General features: G+C 39.9%; 1 protein-coding gene across 6 annotated transcripts in view; it reads left to right on the forward strand.

Annotated features, from left to right (window-relative positions):
- Window positions 1-26156, forward strand: part of APP (amyloid beta precursor protein) — a 287239-nt gene that overhangs the window by 165501 nt on the left and 95582 nt on the right. For 2 of the 6 annotated variants that reach the window (XM_058427839.1, XM_032174825.2), the window contains exons 7-9: window positions 6276-6443; window positions 9339-9395; window positions 24715-24848. In XM_058427839.1, coding sequence (XP_058283822.1) covers window positions 6276-6443; window positions 9339-9395; window positions 24715-24848 — 359 coding nt within the window. The remainder of the gene's footprint in view (window positions 1-6275; window positions 6444-9338; window positions 9396-24714; window positions 24849-26156) is intronic. The other 4 variants (XM_032174826.2, XM_058427840.1, XM_058427841.1 and 1 more) reach the window with 2 other exon arrangements.

Raw genomic sequence — 26156 nt, forward strand, 5'->3', positions numbered from 1 at the left:
ACGAGCACAAATCTCAGCAAGGGGCTACCTTACAAAGATAAAATGCATGGAGTTGGATTCGAAGCCCATAACTTTGCTTTGTGTTTCATATACACCAGCACTTCAGTGTAGTAAATGGCATTTTGTCTTGAAGAGTGAGCAGAGTTGTTATAAAAGAAGGCATAATGCTCCCTTGCCAGCACAATTCAGCTAAGTGAATATCAGAAAAGCTATTTGTGATCTTGAAAGTTTAAGAAATTCAACATCAATAAAGGATTGTGGTTCCTTAGATATCCATGTAAGTCTTTGCCTACGTTTCTGTCTAACGTTTCTCTTTAAGAAATATTCTTGCTTTTATTTTTCTGAACAAATTTTCTCCATTATTATCTCTGATATTTACTTTGAACAGAAAGGTGGATTGGAAATCAAAAAATAAGTTTGATTTCAAAAATGATTTCAAAATGTTAGTTTTCTCAGTATTTTACATTTTGACAAGAGAACAAAGACAAGGCAGATGAAGAGTTTTTTGTTTTTTCTTAAATTTGTTTTTCTTTTCAACTTTATTTTTAATTGACATAATAATTATATATAGTATACATTTTGAAGATACAGTTTTAATTTTCACAGGAATCCTATTTGGGTTTAGTTATATAAGGTCTAATTTTGCATCCTCTACGTTTAGTGGCTGATATATAAATTTCTACTGAGTGATAATAGTAATTAATGTGAAACAGGTTTTTTGCTGATGTTTTTAGAAGTTTCAGTAGATTAGGAAGGAAGAAATTATGCTATTGAGAAAAATAGAAAATGTAAACATAAGCATTTGAACTCTCTCTTGAGATATTTTTATCTTCCATGAAACTAGATGCGGCTTATTGAAGATGTGTTTCAGGTCTCAGTGCTCTAAAACTCTTCTACTTGGTGAGCATCTTGATTGGTTAGATCTCTTACTAATATCTGATTGCTAGAGAGGGATGTAAAGGGAATTTTCTCAAACTGAGATTTCCGGATCCTTCAATCTCTGAGTCAAGGAAAGAGACAAGGTTAGAATTCTTAGGCAGACTGAAAAATCAATATTCCTAGGTTATTATTATTATTTTTTCTTTTCTTGAGACCGAGTCTCACTCAGTCGCCCAGGCTGGAGTGCATTGGCACTATTTTGGCTCACTGCAACGTACGCTTCCCGGGTTCAAGTGATTCCAGTGCCTCGGCCTCCCGAGTAGCTGAGATATGTGCACGCCGCCATGCCCAGCTAATTTTTGTATTTTTAGTGGAGACAAGGTTTCACCATGTTGGCTACGTTGGTCTGGAACTCCTGACCTCAGGTGATCTGCCCACGTTGGCCTCCCAAAGTGCTGGGATTACAGGCTTGAGCCACCATGCCCAGCTTCCTATATTAATTTTTTAATGTGGGCTTTTTAAAATCTTTTCAATAGCAAAGACTTGACACCAACCCAAATGTCCATCAATGATAGACTGGATTAAGAAAATGTGGCACATATACACCATGAAATACTATGCAGCCATAAAAAAGGAGGAGTTCATGTCCTTTGCAGGGACATGGATGAAGCTGGAAACCATCCTTCTCAGCAAACTGTCACAAGGACAGAAAATCAAACACTGCATGTTCTCACTCATAGGTGGAAATTGAACAATGAGAACACTTGGACACAAGGCGGGGAACATCACACACCAGGGCCTGTTGAGGGGTAGGGGGCTGGGGGAGGGAAAGCATTAGGAGAAATACCTAATGTAAATGACGAGTTTATGGGTGCAGCAAACAACATGACACATGTATACCTACATAACAAACCTGCACGTTGTGTACATGTACCCTAGAACTTAAAGTATAATAAAAAATTTAAAAATATTTTCTTTGAGACAATTGTAGATTTACATGCAGTTGAAAGAATTAATACAGGCCGGGCGTGGTGGCTCACGCCTGTAATCCCAGCACTTTGGGAGGCCGAGGTGGGAGGATCATGAGGTCAGGAGATCGAGACCGTCCTGGCTAACACAGAGAAACCCTGTCTCTGCTAAAAAATACAAAAAAATTAGCCGGCATGGTGGCGGGTGCCTGTAATCCCAGCTACTCAGGAGGCTGAGGGAGAAGAATGGTGTGAACTCGGGAGGTGAAGCCTGCAGTGAGCGGAGATAGTGCCACTGCATTCCAGCCTGGGCGACAGAGCAAGACTCTGTCTCAAAAAAAAAAAAAAAAAAAAGAATTAATACAAAGAGACCTTGTATAGTCTTCACTCAGTACAGTATCACAACTATGAAATTGACATTAATCCCTTAACACTGCTTTAACCCAAGTCTATGCTGCTGCTTCTCCATGTTCTCTTCCGAGAGGCACTGGCCATTTCTTGTGTGCTTATTCATACTTTGTGTAAAAGCATTAGCATCATACTTCCCTGATGTTGACCCTACCCTCAGTTCCAGCTTCTCCCAGAGTAGGCTAAGATTCTCTTTTCTACTACATGGAAAATTGTTCTGGAATAATAAAGGATTAGCAAAAAAGTCAGAGAAAACATTTGTATTCCCTTTCCCTGTAGTAGAGTAGAAATATAATTATGAGTGATAGAGGATACATTATCCATTCCTTTCCCAATCCTTTCCGAAATCAGCTTTACTGCTGTAGGAAGTTGCTATTCTCATTATATCCCTGAGGGAAAGTGTTGGGAAGTGGGAGGTGATGGGGGATCAGGGTTGCTGACAATTGGGGGAATTATAACGTGAAGCTCTTTTTCACCAGGAGAGGGGTTGCATATTAAGAGAAGGCCTGTCAGCTCATCCTCTATGTCAGCAGATGAGAACCAGTTGGACAAGGTAGCTGTCTTTTAGAGATTCAGAAGTAACAAAAGCACACTGTCAGTCCTGTTCTTCCAGCCTCACATACGTCTTCTCTATACATTATGTATTTGACATTAAATTAACATACACTGTTACACCCATTCCTGACCGCATTATCTCAGATAGCCTTTTGTATTTGAGTATTGTGGGATCTGTTGCTATTGCCCATGATGCCCACTTGGACTCCACCAAGGCTGTGAAACTCTTGGGGGCCATTCAAAGTCAAGAGTGCCAACTGCCCCTTACAGGATTGGGAGAACCAACTAACACTCCCCAAATGGGGATTAACTCACTCTTTTCTTGGCCTTTATGAAAGGAAGGGGTTAAGGCTCTTACAGGTGCAGACTCCAGCAAGAGTTGTAGTTTCAACGTGTAGCTTATACTATTTACTTAATTAACATGTAAATGGATTTTGAGTTCTGAATGCTTGTTCTAGTTGATTACGGCTCATTTAGCCTGGCTTCTACGAATTAGCTATAACAAATGGTTTCTTAGCTGTTATAGAATGAGGCAGAAGAAAATAAAATGAATGTAGCATTATGTTTCACTAGTGGTATAGGAAAATGTTAATATAATGCCATTTCGGTTCTGGACTGGGGAGATTGTGCCTTTATCATAAGTAAGAAATTGTTGCTAGGTCGCACATAAGGGCACGTATTTATCATGAATCACCTCCTTCAATCATCATTCTTTTATCCCATTACTTGACTTGCACCCATCCAAAATTCTACCACTTTTATTTAATATAGAGACTCATAAAGACAAGGTTTGTGCATCTGCAGAGCTGTGATGTTCACTGCGAGGCCCATGGCACACATCTATAAGAAGACACATATTTGGTACTCTAAGATGATACTTTTTTTTAATGCCAAAATGTGAGGGTCAGCATAAGCTGCCAAGGCACGGTGAATTTTGTTGCCAGTGTTCCTGTGACTATGGGGTGAAGGGATTCTGTGCCTCCCTTGGTAGCAGTGGTCACAGTGCTTGCAATCGTAGTGCCAATTCCCAGCACAGTGCAGGCTCTGGAGGCACTGCTGCCTTGCAGTCTTATTGGAATTAACACTGCCTGAGTAAGAGATTAATAATGGGTATTGTTGTGTCTTAGAAACATTAAAGAGCATGTGACATGAATATGTACACATTGGTGAAGGAGATACAGAGAAGGAAAGCCAAGTGAAGCTGTAGATGTTTGTTACAACTGAAGATAAGCTCTGGGAGCAGAGACCACTGCTGGCTATAGTTGATGGGATCCTCACATCTAGGCATGGCTTTGAGCTTCGCAGTCCAGAAGCTGCTCTGTCAGTAACTCAGAGGGGATATGGCCCCTAGAACCAATACACTTTTAATAAATCAGGGTGCCAGTCCTTTAATTTTGGAAGATAAATAAAATTGCGAAGTAGATGGGATACTTACGTCAACAAGTTGGTTGGTTTTCATCCTACAAGAGTATTGTGTACAGAAAACCAATTTGCTTTGGGAGCATGGACTTTGAAAGCAGCAGTCCTGAGTGAGATGGCCTTAATGGTGGATGATAATGAGGTTGATGCTTTTGTAGCCATGTTTCCATCTGAAAACCACGTGAAGAGAGCCAGATCATCTTCGTGTCCATTGCATGGCGCATTTCTCCTGCGGAGTGTTTGACACCTTCTGGGCTTAGTGCTGACTGTCCCTCCTGTTGACATCATCGTGATGGTAGCAACCTCTGGTTTTACCAGTACTTTATTGCATCTACTGAAAGAGCAACGTGTATAGGGAAGTAAAACAATAGTTAATCCCCATTTGTATCGACATTGTGGATCCTTGTCTTTGATTGGCTAATTAGAATCAATCTGTTGAAGGCCCAGTGGCAGTGGCTCACGCCTGTAATCCCAGCACTTAGGGAGGCTGAGGCAGGTGCATCACTTGAGGCCAGGAGTTCAAGACCAGCCTGGCCAACCTGGTGAAACCCCATCTCTACTAAAAATACCAAAAAATTAGCCAGGCATGGTGGTACACAGGTAATCCCAGCTACTTGGGAGGCTGAGGCACAAAACTCACTTGAACTCAGGAGGTGGAGGTTGCAGTGAGCCAAGGTTGTGCCACTGGGCGACAGTGCAAGACCCTGTCTCAAAAAAAGAAAAAAAGCATCAATCTGTTGACTATTCCTAACTTGGAAGTACTGGGTGATGTGTGGCTTTCATCTTTTAGAAAGGTGTTTTTACCTCTGTCAGTAAAACTAAGAAGACATCTGTGTGTGCTAAGACATCAGCCTAGCAAGGGCAGGGCACAAATCCAGAGGGAGAATTGGGCTGTTGTTTCATTTCCAATATAAATGGGATACATGGGAGGTAGAGTTATAATTCTACTCAGGATTGGCTTTATATATGTAATTGGATGGGTCACTGATTCACTTTGAGGCAATCAGGGATGAGTGAAACTGATCTTGGGGAGGGTGGCAAGACATGTTGACAGGTAAGATGTGTTTTAATGTATAATAGTGCATGGTGTGTATTAATAAGTTAGAGTTGATTGACTGTTTTATTGTTTGGAACATTACTGCCCAAGGGTCAGGTAAATATACAAAATATACAAATAATACAGATTTTTAATACATAAATATCAAGTAGCATAATTAAATAATACATTGTTATAGTTGTACTTAATGTGTATCTAATTAAATATATGTAAATAATACAGATTTTTAATATATAAATATCAATTAAATAGCAGAATTAATAATACATTGTTATAGATGTACTTCATGCATATGTAATTAACTTATTAATGTATAATATATAAATACATATTTTAATATACAAATAAAATGGTCTTAAATTGGAGTTAATTTAAGACCATTTATATTAGTACATATTTTAATATACAAATGAATGGTCTTAAGTCAGAGTTAATGTCATTGAGTATAAGTCACATTTACAGATATGACATATGTTTCCAGATGGACAGACTGCCTCCAAAACTGGAAAACATTCAAAATATATGCAATTAATTTTATACTTGAGTTAAGGCAATTATTTATTAAGGAAAGCAATCAGATGTTTGTGAGGACGTAAACTTTCACTTCATAACCAAAGCAGTTTCCTTACATGAAAGTTGACTCTTAAAAAGAGTTTATTTTTTATAATGGAGAATTGTTTTGATGTGCAGACACCTTCCGTCATACTCATCTAAAAGCAGCCAAATGATCTTTTCACCCTTGGCCGGAATCCTTGTATTACTACCGAGTCCTGCACTCATTAAACCAGATGAGAGTGCATGCTCTGAGAGGTATAAATCTCTAGTCCTGGTGGGCAGTTAAATTCCTCAGTAAATGTTTGGTAGATGCTGCCTAATAAACCCAGTCCAGGTTGCCACTGGGAGGATTAAAAGAAGTAAACGTGTATACATGAACAGAGAGACAGTGCCTTTTCATGCTAAATGTGGTTCCCCACATCTCCTCTGATTAGAGGTGTGCTCTGAACAAGCCGAGACGGGGCCATGCCGAGCAATGATCTCCCGCTGGTACTTTGATGTGACTGAAGGGAAGTGTGCCCCATTCTTTTACGGCGGATGTGGCGGCAACCGGAACAACTTTGACACAGAAGAGTACTGCATGGCCGTGTGTGGCAGCGTCAGTAAGTGGACCCTTCTTCGAGCCTGGCCACCTTTCGTCTCTCTCGCCACTGACTCTGCTCTTTGTAACAGATTGATTTTCCTGATTCTTGGGAATGGGCCTGTTGCTACCACTAACCACATTTCTGTCCACTTCTCTAATTGCTCAGAGTCTCCGCAGTATGTTCCATCATGAGCACACCTCTTCGTCTTTCCCTAATAAAGCATGGCCATGGATGTGTTCTCTTCCTAGCTGTAGCAGATATGTCTTGCAATCCAGAGGGACTTTTGAGTGCTTCTCTTTTAAACAAAGCTGGAGTGGCTGTTTTGTCTTCTGCAGCCAGCCGTTTCTGCAAATGCATACTTATGTGTTTGTCTGTGTACATGTGTTCATGTTTATGCATGTGCACTACCTGTGCAGATACTGTCTACCACTGAAAGCCTGGCTGATGCAGCTTGAGTTGCATTGATAAGGTGTATGGCTGTGATGAATACCTTTAAGTTGGTTCATAACATGTCTTTTACTGTGCTGATGGGAAATGTGATTGAATTGAGCTCATGCATCTCAAATGCCGGAGGGTAGAAGTGCCCGTCTTGCCCCCCCTGAGCTCAGCACACAGGCATTTGCCAAGTCAAACTTCTGCTTCTTCTCTTGAAAGTAGAAGAAAACTTTTGACTTAACGTGAGAAACTTTCAATGACATAAGGCTCGAGGAACATAATTTTCTTTTCTTTTTTTTTTTTTTTTTTAAGACAGGGTCTCATTCTGTCTCACAGGCTGGAGTGCAGTGGCGCGATCTCGGCTCACTGCAACCTCCGCCTCCCGAGTTCAAGTGATTCTCCTGCCTCAGCCTCCACAGCAGCTGGGACTAAAGGCGCCCGCCACTGCGCCCGGCTACTTTTTTGTATTTTTGGTAGAGACAAGGTTTCACCATGTTGACCAGGCTGGTCTCGAACTCCTGACCTCAAGTGATCCACCTGCCTTGGCCACGCAAAGTGCTGGGATTACAGTTGTGAGCCACTGCGCCCGGCCGGAACATAATTTTCAAAGTCTTTCTCTTGAACATTAAGCTTTTCATAATGCCAGGTGCGGTGGCTCACGCTTGTAATCCCAGCACTTTGGGAGGCCGAGGCGGGCGGATCACGAGGTCAGGAGATCGAGACCACGGTGAAACCCCATCTCTACTAAAAATACAAAAAAATTAGCCGGGCGTAGTGGCGGGCGCCTTTAGTCCCAGCTACTCAGAAAGGCTGAGGTAGGAGAATGGCGTGAACCCGGGGGGCAGAGCTTGCAGTGAGCCGAGATCGCGCCACTGCACTCCAGCCTGGGTGACAGAGCAAGACTCCGTCTCAAAAAAAAAAAAAAAGCTTTTCATAATTCTGGGGGATAAAAATATGAAGTCATGATGACTTAAATGCATGATGAAATTTTCCCCAAAGAGGTAATTCTCAGGAGGTCCAGTACCAGATGTGAGACTTCCATGTCGTTAAAGACTTCCAAGTGAAATTCCCAATTGTGCTTATTTATTTATTTATTTATTTGTTGTTGTTCATGAGTAGGAAGTATGAACTACTCAAGAAGTAATTATTCAACTCAGCTTGATAACTAAAAAATGAAACTCAATAACTGTGCATTACTTTTTTGAGAGACTCCTGCCTATTCTCCGCTGTGTTGCAAGGGTGGCAGCCACATTTCCTGCCTGAGATTCCTAGGGATTATATAAATTGTTTTCCAGCAAGATCGTAGGATTAAGCAAAACAACAGAAGGACCTGCACCATTAATACCCCTCACTGTAAAGGAGCCCAGGATCTAAGAGGAATCTAATGGAAAAGCTCCTGTTGGTCTCTTGCCATCGCCAGTGAATGAGATGACTGCTTCAGTCCCATGGGTGAACAGGTGTAGGAACTGGTAACCTCAAGGGCTTTTTTTTTTTTTTTTGTCTGGCTCTGATTGGATGATTGCAGCTTCTGGCTCAAATGACTCCCTTCTTCAGTTTCAAACAAAGCAGTCAATTAGGTCAGGTATTGCAAACACAATGGAGAATTCTGTTGCCTGCAGCCTTTGGAACAAAGGCCTTTTGTTACAGTGATTCTGACTGGTTTAGAGGCTGGGAGAGGTTTCCTGGCAGATTTGCAAATTTTTCTCCCTTTTCCTGGGTGGATTCATTTTCTGAAATATCATGTATATTTTTTGGTAATAAGAGACTTATTTGGTTTTAGTTATTAGCAGTGATGAATTTGCTTCAAGAGATTCAAATTATCCCTCCACCTCACCCCAGTACTGCCATCCCTTCCCCTAACACTCTCTCCCTTTGATCAGTTTGGGCTGGGAGTGAGCAGTGGGCACCTGTCCAGGTGTCCTGGGTGGCACACACTTTGCTGAGGGTTTTGCAAAAGGTCGATGCTTCCAACAGAGATGTATTAGATAAGGCTAGCTATGCCTGATTTTAGAGGGCGTAGGTGACAGAATAATGCATGACGAAAGCAAAGGCTGAAGATCAGTTACATGGGTGGACAAGAAAAAGTAGAGAGTATAAGCCTAGCAAACAGCCAGAGCCGAGAGCCAGATGCTGTCCTATGAATGAGTGAAATAAATGGAGTTTTTGTGAAAAAATGCATCGAAGGGAATTGGGGATATTTGGCACAAAAGGAGCAAGAAATCCTCTTCTGTTAAGAAACCTGTTGTTACTTGGATATACTATCAGAGACAAAATGTCCAGCATTCTCAAATGTTGACTTTTTGCCAAAATAGATCTTATGTTAATATGTTCATTTTGGTTTTTGTTGGAGGGACCAAACCTAAGTGAGTGATTTTGTTTGTTAGGTTGTTTTTTTGTCAGTGGACTCATGTGCGTTTCGGCCATCATTCCCATGTTTCTCTTTTTGTTTTTAGTTATGTTCTCTTATTTTTTCCATAGTGTCCCAAAGTTTACTCAAGACTACCCAGGAACCTCTTGCCCGAGATCCTGTTAAACGTACGTTGTCATTCACCTGAGGGAAGGGAAGAGGGGAGGAGGATGCTGCTTGGTTCTCGTAACTTCAGCATCATCACCTTCTTTGCATGGTTTTGTTTCTTGAACACCTGTCTTAGTAAAATGTTTCTTCCCATTCATTACCTTGCTTGTAATTACATCTGATTTTGCCAGACAGCTTGAGATGTCGGGCTAAGAACATCATTGACTAAGTTTCTTCTATTTCTGACCAATTTCCTTTTTATTTAGTCTGGTTTTATTGAATATTATATGGACAACATCATTGTATTGTATTTGCCATTACTATTTTATTTCCTAAAAGCTATCAGTGTAACTGAGAACAGGCTCAGCCTTTCACTGCTTGCAGAACTGAAGAACAAGGGCTAGGTGCAGTGGAAGGAAAGTGACTTTGCTTTGCAAAGCTAACAGTGGGGAAATGGTCCAGGCTCCTGCCTTAAAGCAACCATCTCAAATTTTGGATTAAAAAACAAAGGCTTAAAAAGGGGAGCTTGGAATGCAGGGCATGAAGGAGCGGTGAGGAGGTGCTGCTATACGGGAGTTGTTCCAAAGACTTGAGTTACTATCCCTTTCGGTAAGTGGGCTGGCGCATCCCAGGCACAATCGGGTTGTAAATTAACTGCAGCCTTGAGGTGATCTCCTGATGAGGGAGAATTCTGAAGGTGCCTAAGTCAGTCAGTGGAACTTCTAAGCAAGCATTAATAATTTTAATAATAATTATAAGCGTAATTAGATAAGGGAAGCGCTGTGCAGGGAGTGCCTGGTGGGAAGAAAGAGAGCAAAGGTTACCATTTCATTACTAAAACTGGCAGGAAAAGAAAGGAAGAAAGAAAGATCTTTAAAATGGAGTACTCAACCATGATTTAACAAGAGACTATAATACATAAGTAACTTGTTTCCTCAGAAAAAATACTTAATATTTATGTATTGTAGTCCATGGACTAAGTCGTACGCACAGATTTCAGTTATGTGTGTTGTAAGACCCGGTTTCAACTTCAGACATGAAGGGTCACCTTTAGACATTAGGAACCCCTCTTTCTCCTTTCCCAGAAGGCATAATGGTAGGTTAGAGGTTCTCAACTTCTGACTAGGAAGTAGAGAAGGAGCCTCCTGTAAAGAAATGCATTGTCCAGCCACTGCAGGCCTTATAGTGTCTTATGTTTTGTTTTTATTTCAGTTGTAATATCAGGCTAGCTTAGTTTTAAAATGTGGTTTTAGTACTCATATTTGAATTTGGATTCCATCCAGAAATAGATTTATCCAGTGTTAGGTTAGGGATGATATATGCCATTTATGCTTATGATTGCTAGAAGAAGAGACACAATTTCAGTTGTAGCTTAGATATTTTATAATTAAAATTAGCATTTATGTACATTATCCTGAAAAAAAAAAAACCCTCATCTCAAAACTGATGAAGCCAGTTATCTTTTTTAAAGATGATAAATTATAGATGAAGGATTAGGTATTTTGAAAAAGACTGCATCCTAAACTATAAAGTTTTTTTAATGGCCTCCATAAAATATTCAGAATAATTCACATTATGTATAACTTTTGAAGGATGTGGTTTAGTACTGCTGCAATACACACATTTCTTTTGCTATTGTGAAAAAAGCATTTTTCTCTAAAAGCAGTGTAAGTACAGCGAGTGGGTTGACACAGACCAGGAAAAAGCTCTAGCTATTCCACTATAGTGTTGATAATACATAGGTACGCGTGTTAAGTTGCATTGTACCAAGCATTTTCACAGATCATTTATTTTTCTTCAGAACACTTTGTGGGCATTTTCCTCATTCCTTTTGTACATATGAGAAAAAATGAGGCTTCAAGAGCTTAGTGACTTGTCCCAAGCCATCGAACATGGCAGGACCAGGCTTGAAACCCAAATGACATTTTGGCTGCACTCCACACCAAATGACATTTTGGCTGCACTCCACACCAAATGGCTAAGCATTTGGTTCTGACATGGTTTTGCCGGTTAGTAAAATCACATTTGCGATTCAGAAGCACATTTTAAGAATACAGAAAACAGTGAAAAGAGGATGAAGAATGTTAACATTTTTTCCTAAATGCCATGAATATAGCACGCATCAGTAAATTAAATGTCTTTCCCATTCTTTTACAAAACAATGATTATCTTTCTCTTAAGTTTCATTTTAGCATTTATAAGAATTCTATTTTCCACTTTTAATAACTGATGGAAACAAGCATCATTGTTTGATAAATTTATTTTCATGCTGTACACGTAACTACCACTTTCATCATCCACTGTTCCAAACAGATACTGAAAGTCTCTTTTGTAATTTTCTCCTTCCCAGTAATTTTCTCCATCTACTCGCAGTGTGTTCGGGATCCTGACACCTTTCCACTCTAGGAGGATGAAGTGATTTGGGCAGCTATATTTTCTTGTCTACCTACAGAGACGATTCAATCACAGCAAGTGAAGGGTTCTGCAGTGCTAGTACCAACAGACAAGGAAAAAAACATATAATTTCTAGCTATTTACAGCCTGTGCAGCTATGTGCTCTTATTTATAGCAAACTGCACATTTGATTTGAAAAAGTCATGGTCATCTGGAGGTCAAATGCAGATGGCAGACTCAATTCAGAGAAAAGGAGCTGAACTAGAAGGTAAGCAAGCCTGTTAGACTGGGCAACTTGGACTTGACTTTGCTCCTTCATCAGTCTAGAGCCGATTGGATGATATTTCTGCACAAAGGTGGTTGGTTTTACAGGTTGCTCAGTCTAAGCTGCTTCTAGTCAAATAACAAATGTGAAAGATAGAAAAAGCTCTTCAGTTGAGCTGATATAAGATTACACTTAGGGAGAAAATGTATGATGGTTTGCGTTATAAAAACAATAATTTGCCATAAATCAGGCATTGCTAGGCTTCAAACTTTTGTCATAAAAACCAATTTTGAGCATTGCAATTTTAGGGACATATTTTGTTATTGTAAATAAAAATCTAAACCACAAATATAAGGGATACAAATATAAGGCTGAGAGCTTTCATTTTATTCATGAACATATGAATTGAAATCATTTAAAAAAAAAACCCCTTTCTCATTTGGGATAAAGAATCTTATGAGAGCTGAGTTAATTTCTGACATGAGTTTTGCACCCGCCCATTTGGGTTTAGGACAGTGCAAAAAGTTTCACGTTTAATCTTCAAAATGTAGTATTTGTAAACAATAAAATTAGGTAAATATTTGTTGATTCATTTATATTTCAAATATAGGAGTGTGACCATTTTTTTCTAGTGTCGTCTCCATCAGATTGCATCCCAAAAGTCAAACAGACCAACTCCTTAATGGCATTTAATCTCTCAAAAAGCATCATGCCAATTTTTAGTCAGCAGATTGCACCATGTGATCTGGCCAAAGTGTGACCCATCTGTGGCTCCTTCAGTTGCGCTGACATGTGGTACAAACAACTAAACCAAGGTTTCTCAACCTCAGCACTATTGACATTTTGATCCAAATAATTAATTTTTAGGAGTCTGTCCTATGCATATAGGGTGTTTAGCAGCACCCCTGACCCCTACCCACTAAACGCCATTAACACAACTCCAGCTGTGATAACTAAAAATGTCTCGATTTTGCTAAATGTGCCTGAGGGGTCACATTCTGGTTGAGAATCCTGTTCTAGAGTAGTAGTTTCCCCACATCTGACTCAGAGATAGAACTCTCCTGGTGTAAACAGGTGTACTTTCCACAAATTTGGGGGCATGTTGAAATGTTAGAATGTCAGTATCCTCCAATTCTCAACAGATGTTTGAAATTGAATTTGTTAGAGTATTGTCCAAGCTCTCAATATTTGCAAGATAAAGTGAAAGTTGCTGTTGCTGTCCTGACTATAGTATTGAAGGTCTCGTAGTTTTCCTGCTCTAATGTAAGCTACTGTGGCAGCAGAAGAGAAACCAGCAAATCCCTTAGTTGGAAGTCCATGGTTCACCTATGCACCACCCCTTTCTCCTCTCTGTTTCATCTTAGTTTCCTAGAATCCCAGGATATGCTGGAGCACAACCATCTGTAGAGATGTCCTATAGTCTTGCTACACAGGTTATTTGTACTTTAGGATTATGTTTATGGCCTTAGAGTTTGTATAGAGGTGTAGGCCTGACCCCATGCAGGATTGAGGGAGGGAAAAATATTGATTTCTAGGCACATCAGAATGGTCCAGATGACATGAAACAGACTGGCACACTTACAGAGAATATGAAAAGAATTGGAACTTAACAAGTCAGGCCCCAAGTTCCATCCCCAAGAACCATCCCCAAGAACCATCCCCAAGTTCCAGGTTTGTTGCCACAGAAGCTCATAATTTGCAAATCGTAGGCCAGGCGCGGTGGCTCACGCTTGTAATCCCAGCACTTTGGGAGGCCGACGCGGGCAGATCACGAGGTCAGGAGATCGAGACCACGGTGAAACCCCATCTCTACTAAAAATACAAAAAATTAGCCGGGCGTGGTGGCGGGCACCTGTAGTCCCAGCTACTCGGAGAGGCTGAGGCAGGAGAATGGCGTGAACCCGGGAGGCGGAGCTTGCAGTGAGCCGAGATCGCGCCACTGCACTCCAGCCTGGGTGACAGAGCAAGACTCCGTCTCAAAAAAATAATAATAATAATAATAATTTGCAAATCGTAGATAACTCACCACGCAGCCTTTCAGTGGAATATGCCACCTTAACCCCAGGGTCGTTGTAAAGACAGGAGCCATAAGACAGAAGTCTGAATGCCTAGGCCATTTAATCTTTGGCCACATTTGAACTATTGTTCTTAATCACACTGTTCTTGTTCTTTTCACTGTGCAGTAGCAAATATGAGTTCCCATTAGCACATTCTGCAATACCATTGGAACTAAAACTGCCAAATTAGATTGGGCAACCTGGGCTTACACTTTGCTCCCCAACCAACCTAGGGAGGGAGAACAATTAAAGCATTAAAAGATGTGATGGTGAATTAAACTACATGTCACATCATTGCCAGTAAATTCTATCAGATTAACAAGTTTTCATGAAAAGCTAAATCTTTGGTATCCGGAAATGCTTAGATAAGAAGAATGGCTTTTTCCTCAAAGCCATAATAATTAGAGATGACCCTAAAATTGAAAGGAACTGGATTGCTTAGCACCTCAGCGTTTTCTAAAAAGAAGGGCCATTTACTTTGAATACAGGTTAAATATCTCTTCTCTAAAATGGGACCAGAAGTGCTTCAAATTTTGGATTTCAGAATATTGATGTATTCATGATGAGATAACATGAAATTCATTTATGTTTCATGTACACCTTATATAAAAGTCTGAAGATAATTTTATACAATTTTTCTTTTTTTTTTTGAGATGGAGTCTCATTCTGTTGCCCAGCCTGGAGTGCAGTGGCGTGATCTGGGCTCACTGCAACTTCTGCCTCTTGGGTTCAAGAGATCCTCCTGCTTCAGCCTCCCAAGTAGCTGGAATCACAGGCGCCCGCCACCACACACAGCTAATTTTTGTGTTTTTTAGTAGAGATAGGGTTTTACCATGTTGGCCAGGCTGGTCTTGAACTCCTGACCTGAAGTGATCCACCAGCCTCGGCCTCCCAAAGTACTTCGATTACAAGTGTGAGCCACCACGCTTGGCCTTATACAGTATTTTTGATAATTTTGTTCATGAAGCAAAGTTTGTGTACATTGCACTGTGAGAGAACAAAGGTGTTGCTATCCCAGCCACCGTGACGTCGTGTCACTGCTCAAAAATTACCAGATTTTGGAACATTTCAGATTTTCAGATTAGGGATGTTCCACCTGTGATAAGAGAATGCTCATTATGTATGTGCTCTGTTGTTTAGCTATTTGCCAAAAGAGGGTAAGTAGATAGTTTAATAAAGCGGTCAGCAAATATTTTTCATACAAGGCCAGATTATAGATATTTTAGGCTTTGTAGGTCATGCAGTTCGTTGTAACTACTTAACTCTGCAGTGGTCGCATGAAAGCAGCAATAGAAAATAAGTAAACAAATAGACAAGGCTGTGTTCCAATAATACTACTTTTATAAAGGTAGCCAGCAGCCGGGTGTGGTGGCTCACACCTGTAATCCTAGCACTTTGGGAGGCCAAGGCAGGCAGATCACCTGAGGTCAGGAGTTTGAGACCAGCCTGGCCAACATGGTGAAATCCCATCTCTACTAAAAATATAAAAATTAGCTGGGCGTGGTGGTGCACGCCTGTAATCCCAGCTACTTGGGAGGCTGAGGCAGGAGAATCGCTTGAACCTGGGAGGTGAATGTTTCCGTGAGCTGAGATCACACCATCGCACTCCAGCCTGGGGGGACAAGAGCGAGACTTCATCTCAAGGGGGGGAAAAAAGGTAGCCAGCAAGCTGATCCTTGGTTTAATACAGCAGGTTTTTTAAATTTCTATTTTTATTTTTTTTCCAATAGCTTTGGGGATACAAGCGGTCTTTGGTTACGTGGATGAAGTGTATAGTGGTGACGTCTGAGAGTTTAGTGTCCCCGTTAACTGAGTAGTGTACCTTGTACCGAATATGTAGCTTTTTATCCCTCACCTCCTTCCCACTCTTCCTCATTCTGAGTCTCCAGTGTCTATTATGCTACTCTGTATGCCTTTGCATAATCATAGCTTAGCTCCCAATTCATAAGTGAGTACATATTGTATTTCCATTCCTGATTACTTCACTTAGAATAATGGCCTCCAGCTCCATCCAAGTTGCTGCAAAAGACTTTTATTTTGTGATTTTTGTGGCCTACTAGTATTCCGTGGTATATATACACCACATTTTCTTTATCCCTCATTGGTTGATGGGCACTTAGGTTGGTTCCATATCTTTGCAGTAGTGAACTGTGCAGCAGTTATTTTTGAGCCCAGGCTGTGCTAGGCCAGGTATTTTGAGGGACACCAGCAAAGGAATCTGAGTACTGGCTTTAAATAACTTGATAATTTTATTAATGAGATGAGACCCAGATATGTCATAGAGTTAAATAACAATATAAAGTAAAATATACAAGTGTAGGAGAAGATTGCTCTGGAAGGCTGGGGTAAAATGAAATCAGGTTTATCCTTAAGACTTCCATAGAGGTTAACAGTTCCATCTCCTTTTACTGCTACAGTTTATATGAAAGTGGACAATATTGAAGATTGTGACTTTTTGAACTCATCTATTGAGTGTTGAGCAGCTATGACAGGTTATTTCTTTATGTGCCTCCATTAATGAAGTCAAGAATAGCTTCTGACAAATTGACAAAAAACAATAACCTAAGGTTAACCCATTCTGAACGCCAGTTATTATTGCTATTGCTTCACATATATTTTTTAGATTCAGACTTGAGGTTGCTTTTAAGTTTTAGTGTGTTGTGCTGAATAGAGAATAGATGTTAATAAAAAATAATGCCAGCATTCATTCTTTCACATTCAGTTCATATATTTGAAAAAATTCCCATGTCAGTATGTGTCCGTGGACATAAAAAAGAAATGTAGCTTGACTAGAGTAAACACATCATAGATTATATTTTTATTACCTTATGTCTATGCGACACATTGATATTGTTCTCCACCAACTATGATTGCACTGACTATAAAATTGTAATACAAGGGCATATTAGGGGGAGAATGCCTTTGTTTTTTCTTCTTCTTGTTGTTGTTTTGTTTTTTTAAGAGAGTCTGGTATTACACCGGAGGATCACAAACTGTATTTTCTTGTTATAAATGGCTTCTCTATCTTGGACTTAATGGGTAGGATAAATATTTGAATTTAGAATGCGTTAGGAGTTTTAGCTATTTTGAAATTAGGAAAATGGAGAGACACTTTTTTTTTTTTAAGTTGGGGTGGCACTCCGAAAGCTCTGCCATGTTTCAAGATTAAATTTTCACATGAACGCTAACAGGTTTATATTTCACCCATATGTAAATGATCCTCCTTGTCTCCTCTCCTAAATTATAGCCATCTCAAATGACAACATTGCTAGGTCTGTATCAAATAGCATTTTCAATGATAAGGCAGTGATTTATATAGGTCTTAATTTGTTTTAATCTTCTGTTATCAAGGCTGTAGAGATAAATTGCTTTTCTGCTGATGAAAGGAGACTAACCCAATTTTCTTGTTAGAATCTAATATTAATATATGGACTGAATGCCATTCATAAGCCTTTGTTTAGGGAAACATTCAGCCTTCTGGCCTGTTGGAGATGGCCACGGTCATTGCTGTTTGAAGGTGGGTTATTTCTTCTTTTGTGTCCTGAGTCCATTGTGACTGTAAAATTATGTGTCACCCCAGAGCCTGAGGAAACAAATGAATATCAAAATGATAGGGGCAGTCTTTCACAGTGTCTTTAATTTTGACCCCACATTCTTATATGAATGTGAAGTACCACATTAGTATGAATATGAAATGGAGTACTCCGCAATGATTACAAAATCAGAACTAAAATGAGGGAAATCGGTGCATGTACAGTTCAACTTAATGGATTATCCTCTAAGGAGTCTTCAGACAGGCTAGGAGAGTGATTTCTGCCTCATCCTGAAGATGTTAGCAGGTTTCACCCTGTTTTGAAGTAACTTCCCTTCAAATGATAACAGTTGTCTCAGGGGAAACACAGGTATGGAAAATGTTTCATTGGTGTCTTGGCCCCAATGATGGAGGAGCATTTTGTGACAGGAACGTTGGGTGCAGCATCAGCATTCATGAATAAACTGAAAGCTAACCTGCCATTTTACTTCGCCCCAGAAAACAGAGCTCTGGCAGGTATTGAGAATAGATTACAATGTGAAGTGGCAGTATTGTGACAAGCATGCGTTATCAGTATTAAAATTGAAATGAGCCCTCACGCACATGTGAAAGCAGTTTCTCCCATTTTCATATTCAGCTCCCTGAGGTAATAGCATTTTGGTGTGAGAGAAAGAAGGGAATCTGACCTTTCTCATGTGGGAAGGGGGCTGAGGGCAACAACCTCCTATGACAGCCACCCTGGTCCAAGCCACCTTCATCTTTGTCTTCTCCTTTTTTTTTTGAGACAGAGTTTCGCTGTTATCACCCAGGCGGAGTGCAATGGCACAATCTTGGCTCAACACAACCTCCGCCTCCCGAGTTCAAGCAATTCTCCTTCCTCAGCCTCCCGAGTAGCTGGGATTACAGGCGCCCGCCACCACGCCCAGCTAATTTTAGTATTTTTAGTAGAGACGGAGTTTCTCCGTGTTGGTCAGGCTGGTCTCAAACTCCCGACCTCAGGTGATCCACCTGCTTCAGCCTCCCAAAGTGCTGGGATTACAGGTGTGAGCCACTGCTCCCAGCCTGTCTTCTCCTCTTAAAAGATCTTCCTTCTACTCTTGTCCCATAGCAGCCAGAGTGATCCTTCAACAAAACGCCCCATCACATATACTCCCCCTTGAACAGCCCACGCGGGTCCCTCACAATGCTTACTGTGGCTTCAAGGCTGTACATGATGTCCCCCATTTCTTCCCTGCCTCTCCCACTACTTCGTCTCTTGCTTCTTCAGCTCTGGCCGTGCAGGTCTCATGGAATTTGCCAGCCAGCCTCAACTCTTAGGGCTTCCGTGCTAGTTTTGTCATCTGCCTGCCATGTTCTTCCAGCAGCCAGCTGGGAAGATCTGAATGTCACCTCCTCACTTAAGACTGCCTGGTCGCTTACCTACTGCAGTCTACCTTTCCCCTCTCCCCTCAGCTCTCCCGATCCTTCTGAACTCTGCTCTATTTTTCTTTTTCCTCTTTTTCTCCATAATACAAATAACGTATTAACAATATGACTTACTGGCTTTTAAAAACTTCTTATGGTAATTGTTTCTTTCCCTAGAATATAATTCCACCAGGACCAGGACCTTCATGTTTTTCTCACTGGTTTCTCCCATGTGCCTCACATATATGTTGGGCTGGAGGAATAAAAGAATGAACAGGCACACTAAAGGCAGGATAGTTTGTCCATGTCAGAGCTGCTGTCTCAGCTACTTTGATACCTCTGGCTTCCCAGGGTGGCAAAGAATAAGGATGTGGCTTATGTAGAAGGTGTTAGTCATCCAAAATGCCACTGTATATTTGGAAGCAAATATTCACCTTGAAGCAGTGATGTACTAGGAATTAGAACTGCTTTTCTGTTATATTTTTTCATTTGTTATGAGTGTTTAGATACAAAATATCACTATTAAAAGGAAGGGAGGTAATAGCCTGTATATCCTACCATGCCCCGCAAGGCTCTGTTAGGAGACTAAAATAAAATAAATACAAAGGTCATTTAAAAAGTTAAAAGATTGTGCATGTGATGTTGGTATTGCTGCTAATGACTAGGCATCTAGAGGTCAAAACCTAGAGCTAAGGATATTGAACCCTGAGTTTTGTCTCGTTTTAAGTCTAGTTTTCTGTGGAAGGGGGACATACCTAGCCAGCTTGCTTGCAGAAGGCATGAGTGGGCAGGCTGGAGGAGGGGCCCGAGGCCAGAACGTCCTCCGTATTCCAGCTCCATGGGCTCTTTCACTTGATCCCTGCGTTATGACCCAACTTCTGTTGAAGGTCATTGGCCAGATAGTGTTCGGGGCAGGAACAGCTGTTTCATTGAAAACAAGCCAACGGACATCATAACAAAGCATATGTTGTTCTGCAAAGTTGTGCTGCTCATTAACAAAACAACAACAACCCTTTCCAGTGCCCCAGCATGTGGATGGATTAGCCCTTTACTACTCTAAAAATTAGCTTTACAGCCTGTTTATGGCTTACCCAATCTTAAGAGACTTTATTTGTGTGTGTTCAGGGATGCGAATGAGTATGTTAAATGATAGTGTTTTGCCTCTACGCGGTAAAATAGGGTAATTTTTTCTTCCCGTGTATTAAACGAGAACACATAGAACATGCCTAGCATGGTGGGCTCTGATGAAAAGAGGCTGTTATCATTTGGCCAACATGGAAATTCTAGCATTTATTTATTTATTTATTTATTTATTTATTTATTTATTTATTTATTTATTTCAGACGGAGTGCCAACATGGAAATCCTAGCCTTTATTTATTTATTTATTTATTTATTTGAGACAGAGTGCCAACATGGAAATCCAGCCTTTATTTATTTATTTGTTTGTTTGAGATGGAGTTTCGCTCTTGTAGCCCAGGCTGGAGTGCATTGGCGAGATCTCGGCTCACCTCAACCTCTGCCTCCCAGGTTCAAGCGATTCTCCTGCCTCAGCCTCCCGAGTAGCTGGGATTACAGGCATGGGCCACCACACCCGGCTAATTTTTTTATTTTATTTTATTTTATTTTAGTAGAGACGGGGTTTCTCCATGTTGATCAGGCTGGTCTCAAACTTCCAACCTCAGGTGATCCGCCCACCTCGGCCTCCCAAAGTGCTGGGATTACATGCATGAGCTGCCGCACCCGGCCCAAATCCTGGCCTTTATCAGAGGTTCCGTGGAATCTCAGAGGTCTGTGAGCAGGATAAACTGCTTTATGGTAGTTTAAAATGCAAAGCAGAAATAAACCCTCCCGAAGCCAGTTTGTTTCCACTTTCTAAGTGGTTACAGTGACCTGTGTTTTAAGTACCTTAAAAATATCAGTGACCTGCTGATATACAGCTTCCTGTTCCCTCTGTGTCCTGTGACATATCCTGACATTCCTGGAGCCCCACTCCGTTCCCAAAAGGAAGTACCTTGATGGGTGAGGACATAGGGCACACGTGTCTCTGGCCTTCTGTGGACATAATCACAAAATGGTAGTCAGTCCTATGAATTTAATCTCTTTAGGATATAAGGATATTCACGAAATAGAAGTTGAGCTCTCTGGACATACTCCACCTTAAAATTGCTCTCTCCTTCCGGGATCCTCACCAGCTGCAGAGCAGTAGTAATGAACTATTAAATTCATTTAACAATATCAGCATATGCTATCCTTCTCTGCTTGACTAGACAGTAATCTGGCTTGCTGGTTGGTATGAATATAGGATAATTTCACTCACACTAATTGAGATGGGGGGTTTGTATGAATGGCTGAAAAATTTGAGTTAAAGATTAAAAGAGACACAGCTTCCTCAACTATGGGAAGTAACAGGGACCGTTAACAAAGATTTACTTGAAGAGAAATTGTATTGCTCAGGGTTCTCCAGAGAAACAGGACCAATAGGATATATATGTATAGGAAGAGATTGATTATGCAGAATTGAGTCACACAACAATTATGGAGGCTAAGTCCCACAATCTGTTGTCTGCCAGTTGGAGACCCAAGAGAGCTGGTGGTATGATTTAGTCCAAATCTAAAGGCCTGAGAACCAGGGAAGACAATGGTGTAAATTTCAGTCCAGGGACAAGAGAAGACCAATATCCCGGCTCAGGCAGCCAGGAAATAAAAAGGGTGAACTGCTCCATCCTCTGCCGTTTTGTTTTCAGACCCTCAGCAGATTGGGTGATGCCTGCCCATGTTGGGGAGGGCGATTTACTTTACTGAGTGCGTCAATTCCGATGCCAGTCTCATCCAGAAGCACCCTCACAAAGACACTCAGAAACACTGTTTAATCTGGGCACCTTGTGGCCCAATCAAGTTGGCACAGAAAATTAATTACCACAGAAATATTTCCGGATTCAGTGGATTAAATTGGTAATATAGTATTCATATTCATTTCCACATGCCTAAAAAGGTTTTTATCCTTTTTAATATCCTCAGTCCTATTAAACATACCTCACATTCATGTTCCATGGTTATTCTCTTATTATATTGCTAAGTGCTGCTTAGGCTAATGTGATTATAGTGATTCAGATTATAGTGTTTATCTTCTTTCCTTTATACAGTAGACAGTGTTTGCAAAGGTTATAGGAGCTGAAAAATCTTCCTTCTTATGTAGTAAGTTTTGTGATTCTAGTTTTCCAAAGGGGTGCTTATGTTATGGTTATAACAGTTACAGCCAATATATGGCTGTATATATATGTGTATGTATGGCAAATATAACCCCAGATATTTACACATTTTCATTTGTTTCAAACATAAAATATGGTTTGCCTAAGCATGTTATTCTGCCAGATTGGACTATGCAAAAGAATGTTATTGTTTTATTTTCTCCTTTTACTTTAACTTGTTCTCATTTGAGCTCTACCAGTTACGATGAGAAGATGACTAAAGCCGGGGAAGCACATTTTAAATGCTAAATACCATGTTCATTACAAGTTGGGAATCATTAACTTTAAGTTAAAAATACTTGCATATTGGTTTGGTTGAAGCTGTGGAGAAAAACATTTACCTTTTTTTTGAAAAGGACTTAATATTCAAAATTAGTGTTCCTATCTTACAAATTAACAATTTACTTATTTTTGATACTTTCGGCCTTTTTTATGTGGGCTACACCTAACACTTTTTGAAAAATACGTATTGCTTTTCCTGTAGGTTGCACTTTGTGATCCTGTGTGTAATTCATTTTCAGTGGTTCTATTTTATTTATTTTTTGTTAATAAATGTTTGTATTTTGTTTCTTTTTCTCAATTTTTAAAATTTTAAAATTTGTCCTTTTCTTTTTTTTCTTTATTATTGTGCTCTTCTACCAAAACATTTTCAGTGGCTTTGAATAAAAGTAGCAGAACTTTCCCATGGTTAGCGTTAGCTCTGAGATTTGAACAGGATGTATTAAGCCGAGGAGGAGGGAAGGCCGCTAACATGTATGAGCTGCGCCGTGTGTCACCCTCTCTGCCGGAAGACTTAACATGTGGTATGGTATCTCATTTTCCCAGCTCTCCTCTCATGTCCTGCGGCATGTTATCACCACTTGATAAAGAAATTGGAACACGGAGTCCTTACGTTTCCTGCCCCAGGTCACAGCTGATCTGAAAAAGAAATGGGATTCAAATCCAAATGTGCTTAATTGCAAATCCCCACATGGCTCTTTCCTTCCTTCCTTCCCCGTGTTGCTGCCAGTGTAAGAAGCAACACCACTCCCTCATTTGCTGCAGAGAAGTTAGGGGCAGCTGTGTAAAGGCACCAGGAATATGCCCTGCCTCCTTCCTTCCACTTGAAAGCAACATCTGGGTAGACACTCAACTGCTTTTATTTTTTGAAAAATGATTATTAATCAGGATTGAAGTGGAGGGAAAAAATCAAAAAGAATGATTCTCTTTAAAATGAATGATACTGTTTAATTATTTAACAGCCTTCCGGTTTTAGTTAATATCTTTGAAGACTTTGGATTAAGATTCCAGACATTTTCTTGAAGGATGTAGAAAACATGTGTAACTTCAAGTTTAGTTTCAAAATGACTTAGATATCAATTCTTCTCATTGAAGTCCTCTTTGAGATATTATATCCCAAATGTAATATACAAGTATTAATAATTCTATAGGAATACTTGGAACATTGGTGATATTTGAATAACCTTTTGAATGAAACAATTGATTTGACCTAAAAAGATAGTGAAAACATCTCATTTTGTTTTTTATGTTAAATATGCTTCTTAAGTCAAAATTCTTTTTTTTTTTTTTGGCTTTTAAGCTCATAAATACTCTGAATTCTCACTAATCTTTTGGAAAATTGCTCGTATAGGTATTATGATTCACTTGGCTCATGAGTTAAGACATTTCTGTTTTATAGTGTACTCTTGAATTTTGTGGGTATTTATGTTTTCACATAATATAGCAGTATATGTTGCAATTCAAATATTGCTTAGCAGTATTAGCTGAATTCAAAATAGAAATCACTTTCTTTTTGACAACTAGCATAATGAATTCATTGACTATTGTCAAATTTGTGAAGGCAGAAAGGTCCTTTTGTGATTCAAAAGTGTGTTTATTGATGTTTATATATATTTTTGTAGTGTTTCCCATACGGTCCCATGAAGGTTGTCTTTGTAATTCAGTTATCTAAAATACATCATACAGTTTACCTTTTCGCTGGGTTGGCGTTATTCTACAGCAGGCTAATTACAGATATCTTTGGTTTCTGCAGGAGTATTAGTGTATGATATTGATGATATCATCATTTACTTTCAAAATTGCAAAATATTAATTTAGGAAAGCATGGGGATTTGGAAAAACATGTCTATTCAGCACCAACTGTTTTTGCTCTTTGCACGCTTGTTTTATAAAGAACTCTAATGCTATAATTGCAAAATGGACCATTTTAAAGATTTTTCCTTCATTCTGTACTTGGGAGTGGTGAAACACATCCTTACTGTGCTGCACAGTGTCTCATGGTGTTCTCTTAAACAGCATTAACATCTTGTATGCGCAGCTTTACTAAATTCTCTGTTCTGAGAAATAACTGAAAATATGGCTTTCTATTAAACGAGTGGATATTCTGTTGTTGTTGGTTTTTTTTTTTTCTCAAACCTCCTTCTCCTCTACTTTATAGTTCCTACAACAGCAGCCAGTACCCCTGATGCCGTTGACAAGTATCTCGAGACACCTGGGGATGAGAATGAACACGCCCATTTCCAGAAAGCCAAAGAGAGGCTTGAGGCCAAGCACCGAGAGAGAATGTCCCAGGTAGGTCTGGCTCTTCCATCATTCAGCCCTACGATATCAGGAAACCTGAGCTTGCCTCTGCCTCAATCTCCCCACGGGCCTGCTGGCTTTATCAAGATCTTTAAAGATGCAAAGTTCTAATTTTAAATGTTTACTGTGTGGGCACAGTTTGTGGGTTTTTTGCATCCTCCGTGAACATGCTGCCTAGGAAGGATCCAGGTATAGTTGGATTTTGTAAGCACAAATTAAATGATGTCTGTAACATTCTCTCTGGTGAAGAAAGGTACTTGGCATTATTATTCTGTGTATATGTAGTACCTGTAATCAACATGTTGTAAATTAAAATCCATCAAAATGCTCTTTAGTAAAGATGAGGTTTTGTATTAAATCCCAGACTAATTGTGAACCTGCCATTGTTTACAGTCTGTAAAATCATAGAGACTTAAAACTGAGCTGAACCATAGTGATTATTTCATCTAGTCTCCTAAGTGATACATGATCGAATAGAGGTTCGAGAGAGTGGCTTCCCATTTTAGCACAAAGCAAAATCAGTGCACTAAAGACAACATTTAGAATCCAGGCCTTTCTTGCTCCTAGTACAGTACTCCTTTCACTATACTTTGCTGGAAAAAAAAAAAAAAAAAAAAACCCTGGTTTGGTTTTTTTTTTTTTTTTTAGCAGATCCTTAATTAAGCAAATTGAAAAATAACTTGTGTCTAAAACATGGCTAATCCATATATACTATCAACTACAATTTAAGCTATGTCTACTACCAGGCACTAGATGTTGTATTGGAGTTTGATAATATGGAGAATTTTAACCCTTGCTCAGATTCCTCATTCATTCATTCATTCAATCAACAAATATGGACATATTATTTTCCAGTCACTTTTCTGATTTGTAGTCTACAAACCTAGGAGTGAATGTGGGAAAAAAACGAGTAGGACATATAAGTGAATGAATAAAGATCTCAGGTTAAAGTAAGCCATTCATTTTTAGTGTTAATATTCTGTGGCAAATACCAGAAGATAGGAGAAATTTTTGTCATACTTAGCACAGATACTTAATCTCTTGAGAGACATTAAATGCAATTTATGAATTAGACTGCTGCATATTTTCTAAGATCATAGTCAGTCTTTAGTAGACAACCTTTCCTGTAATTTCTGATCTGGGTCCCTACTGACCCCAGGAAGATTCCTCCCTCCCAGGGCCAAATGAATGGCCTCTGAGCATGTCTTTCACATGCAAACCAATCACTCAAAAGCTCCTAACTCCCAACCACCTCCTTATACTCTGGGCCACTATTCACCTACTCTAATGACCCCGGGG

Source organism: Hylobates moloch, unplaced genomic scaffold (assembly GCF_009828535.3).
Source record: "Hylobates moloch isolate HMO894 unplaced genomic scaffold, HMol_V3 SCAFFOLD_14, whole genome shotgun sequence".
Taxonomy (NCBI): domain Eukaryota; kingdom Metazoa; phylum Chordata; class Mammalia; order Primates; family Hylobatidae; genus Hylobates; species Hylobates moloch.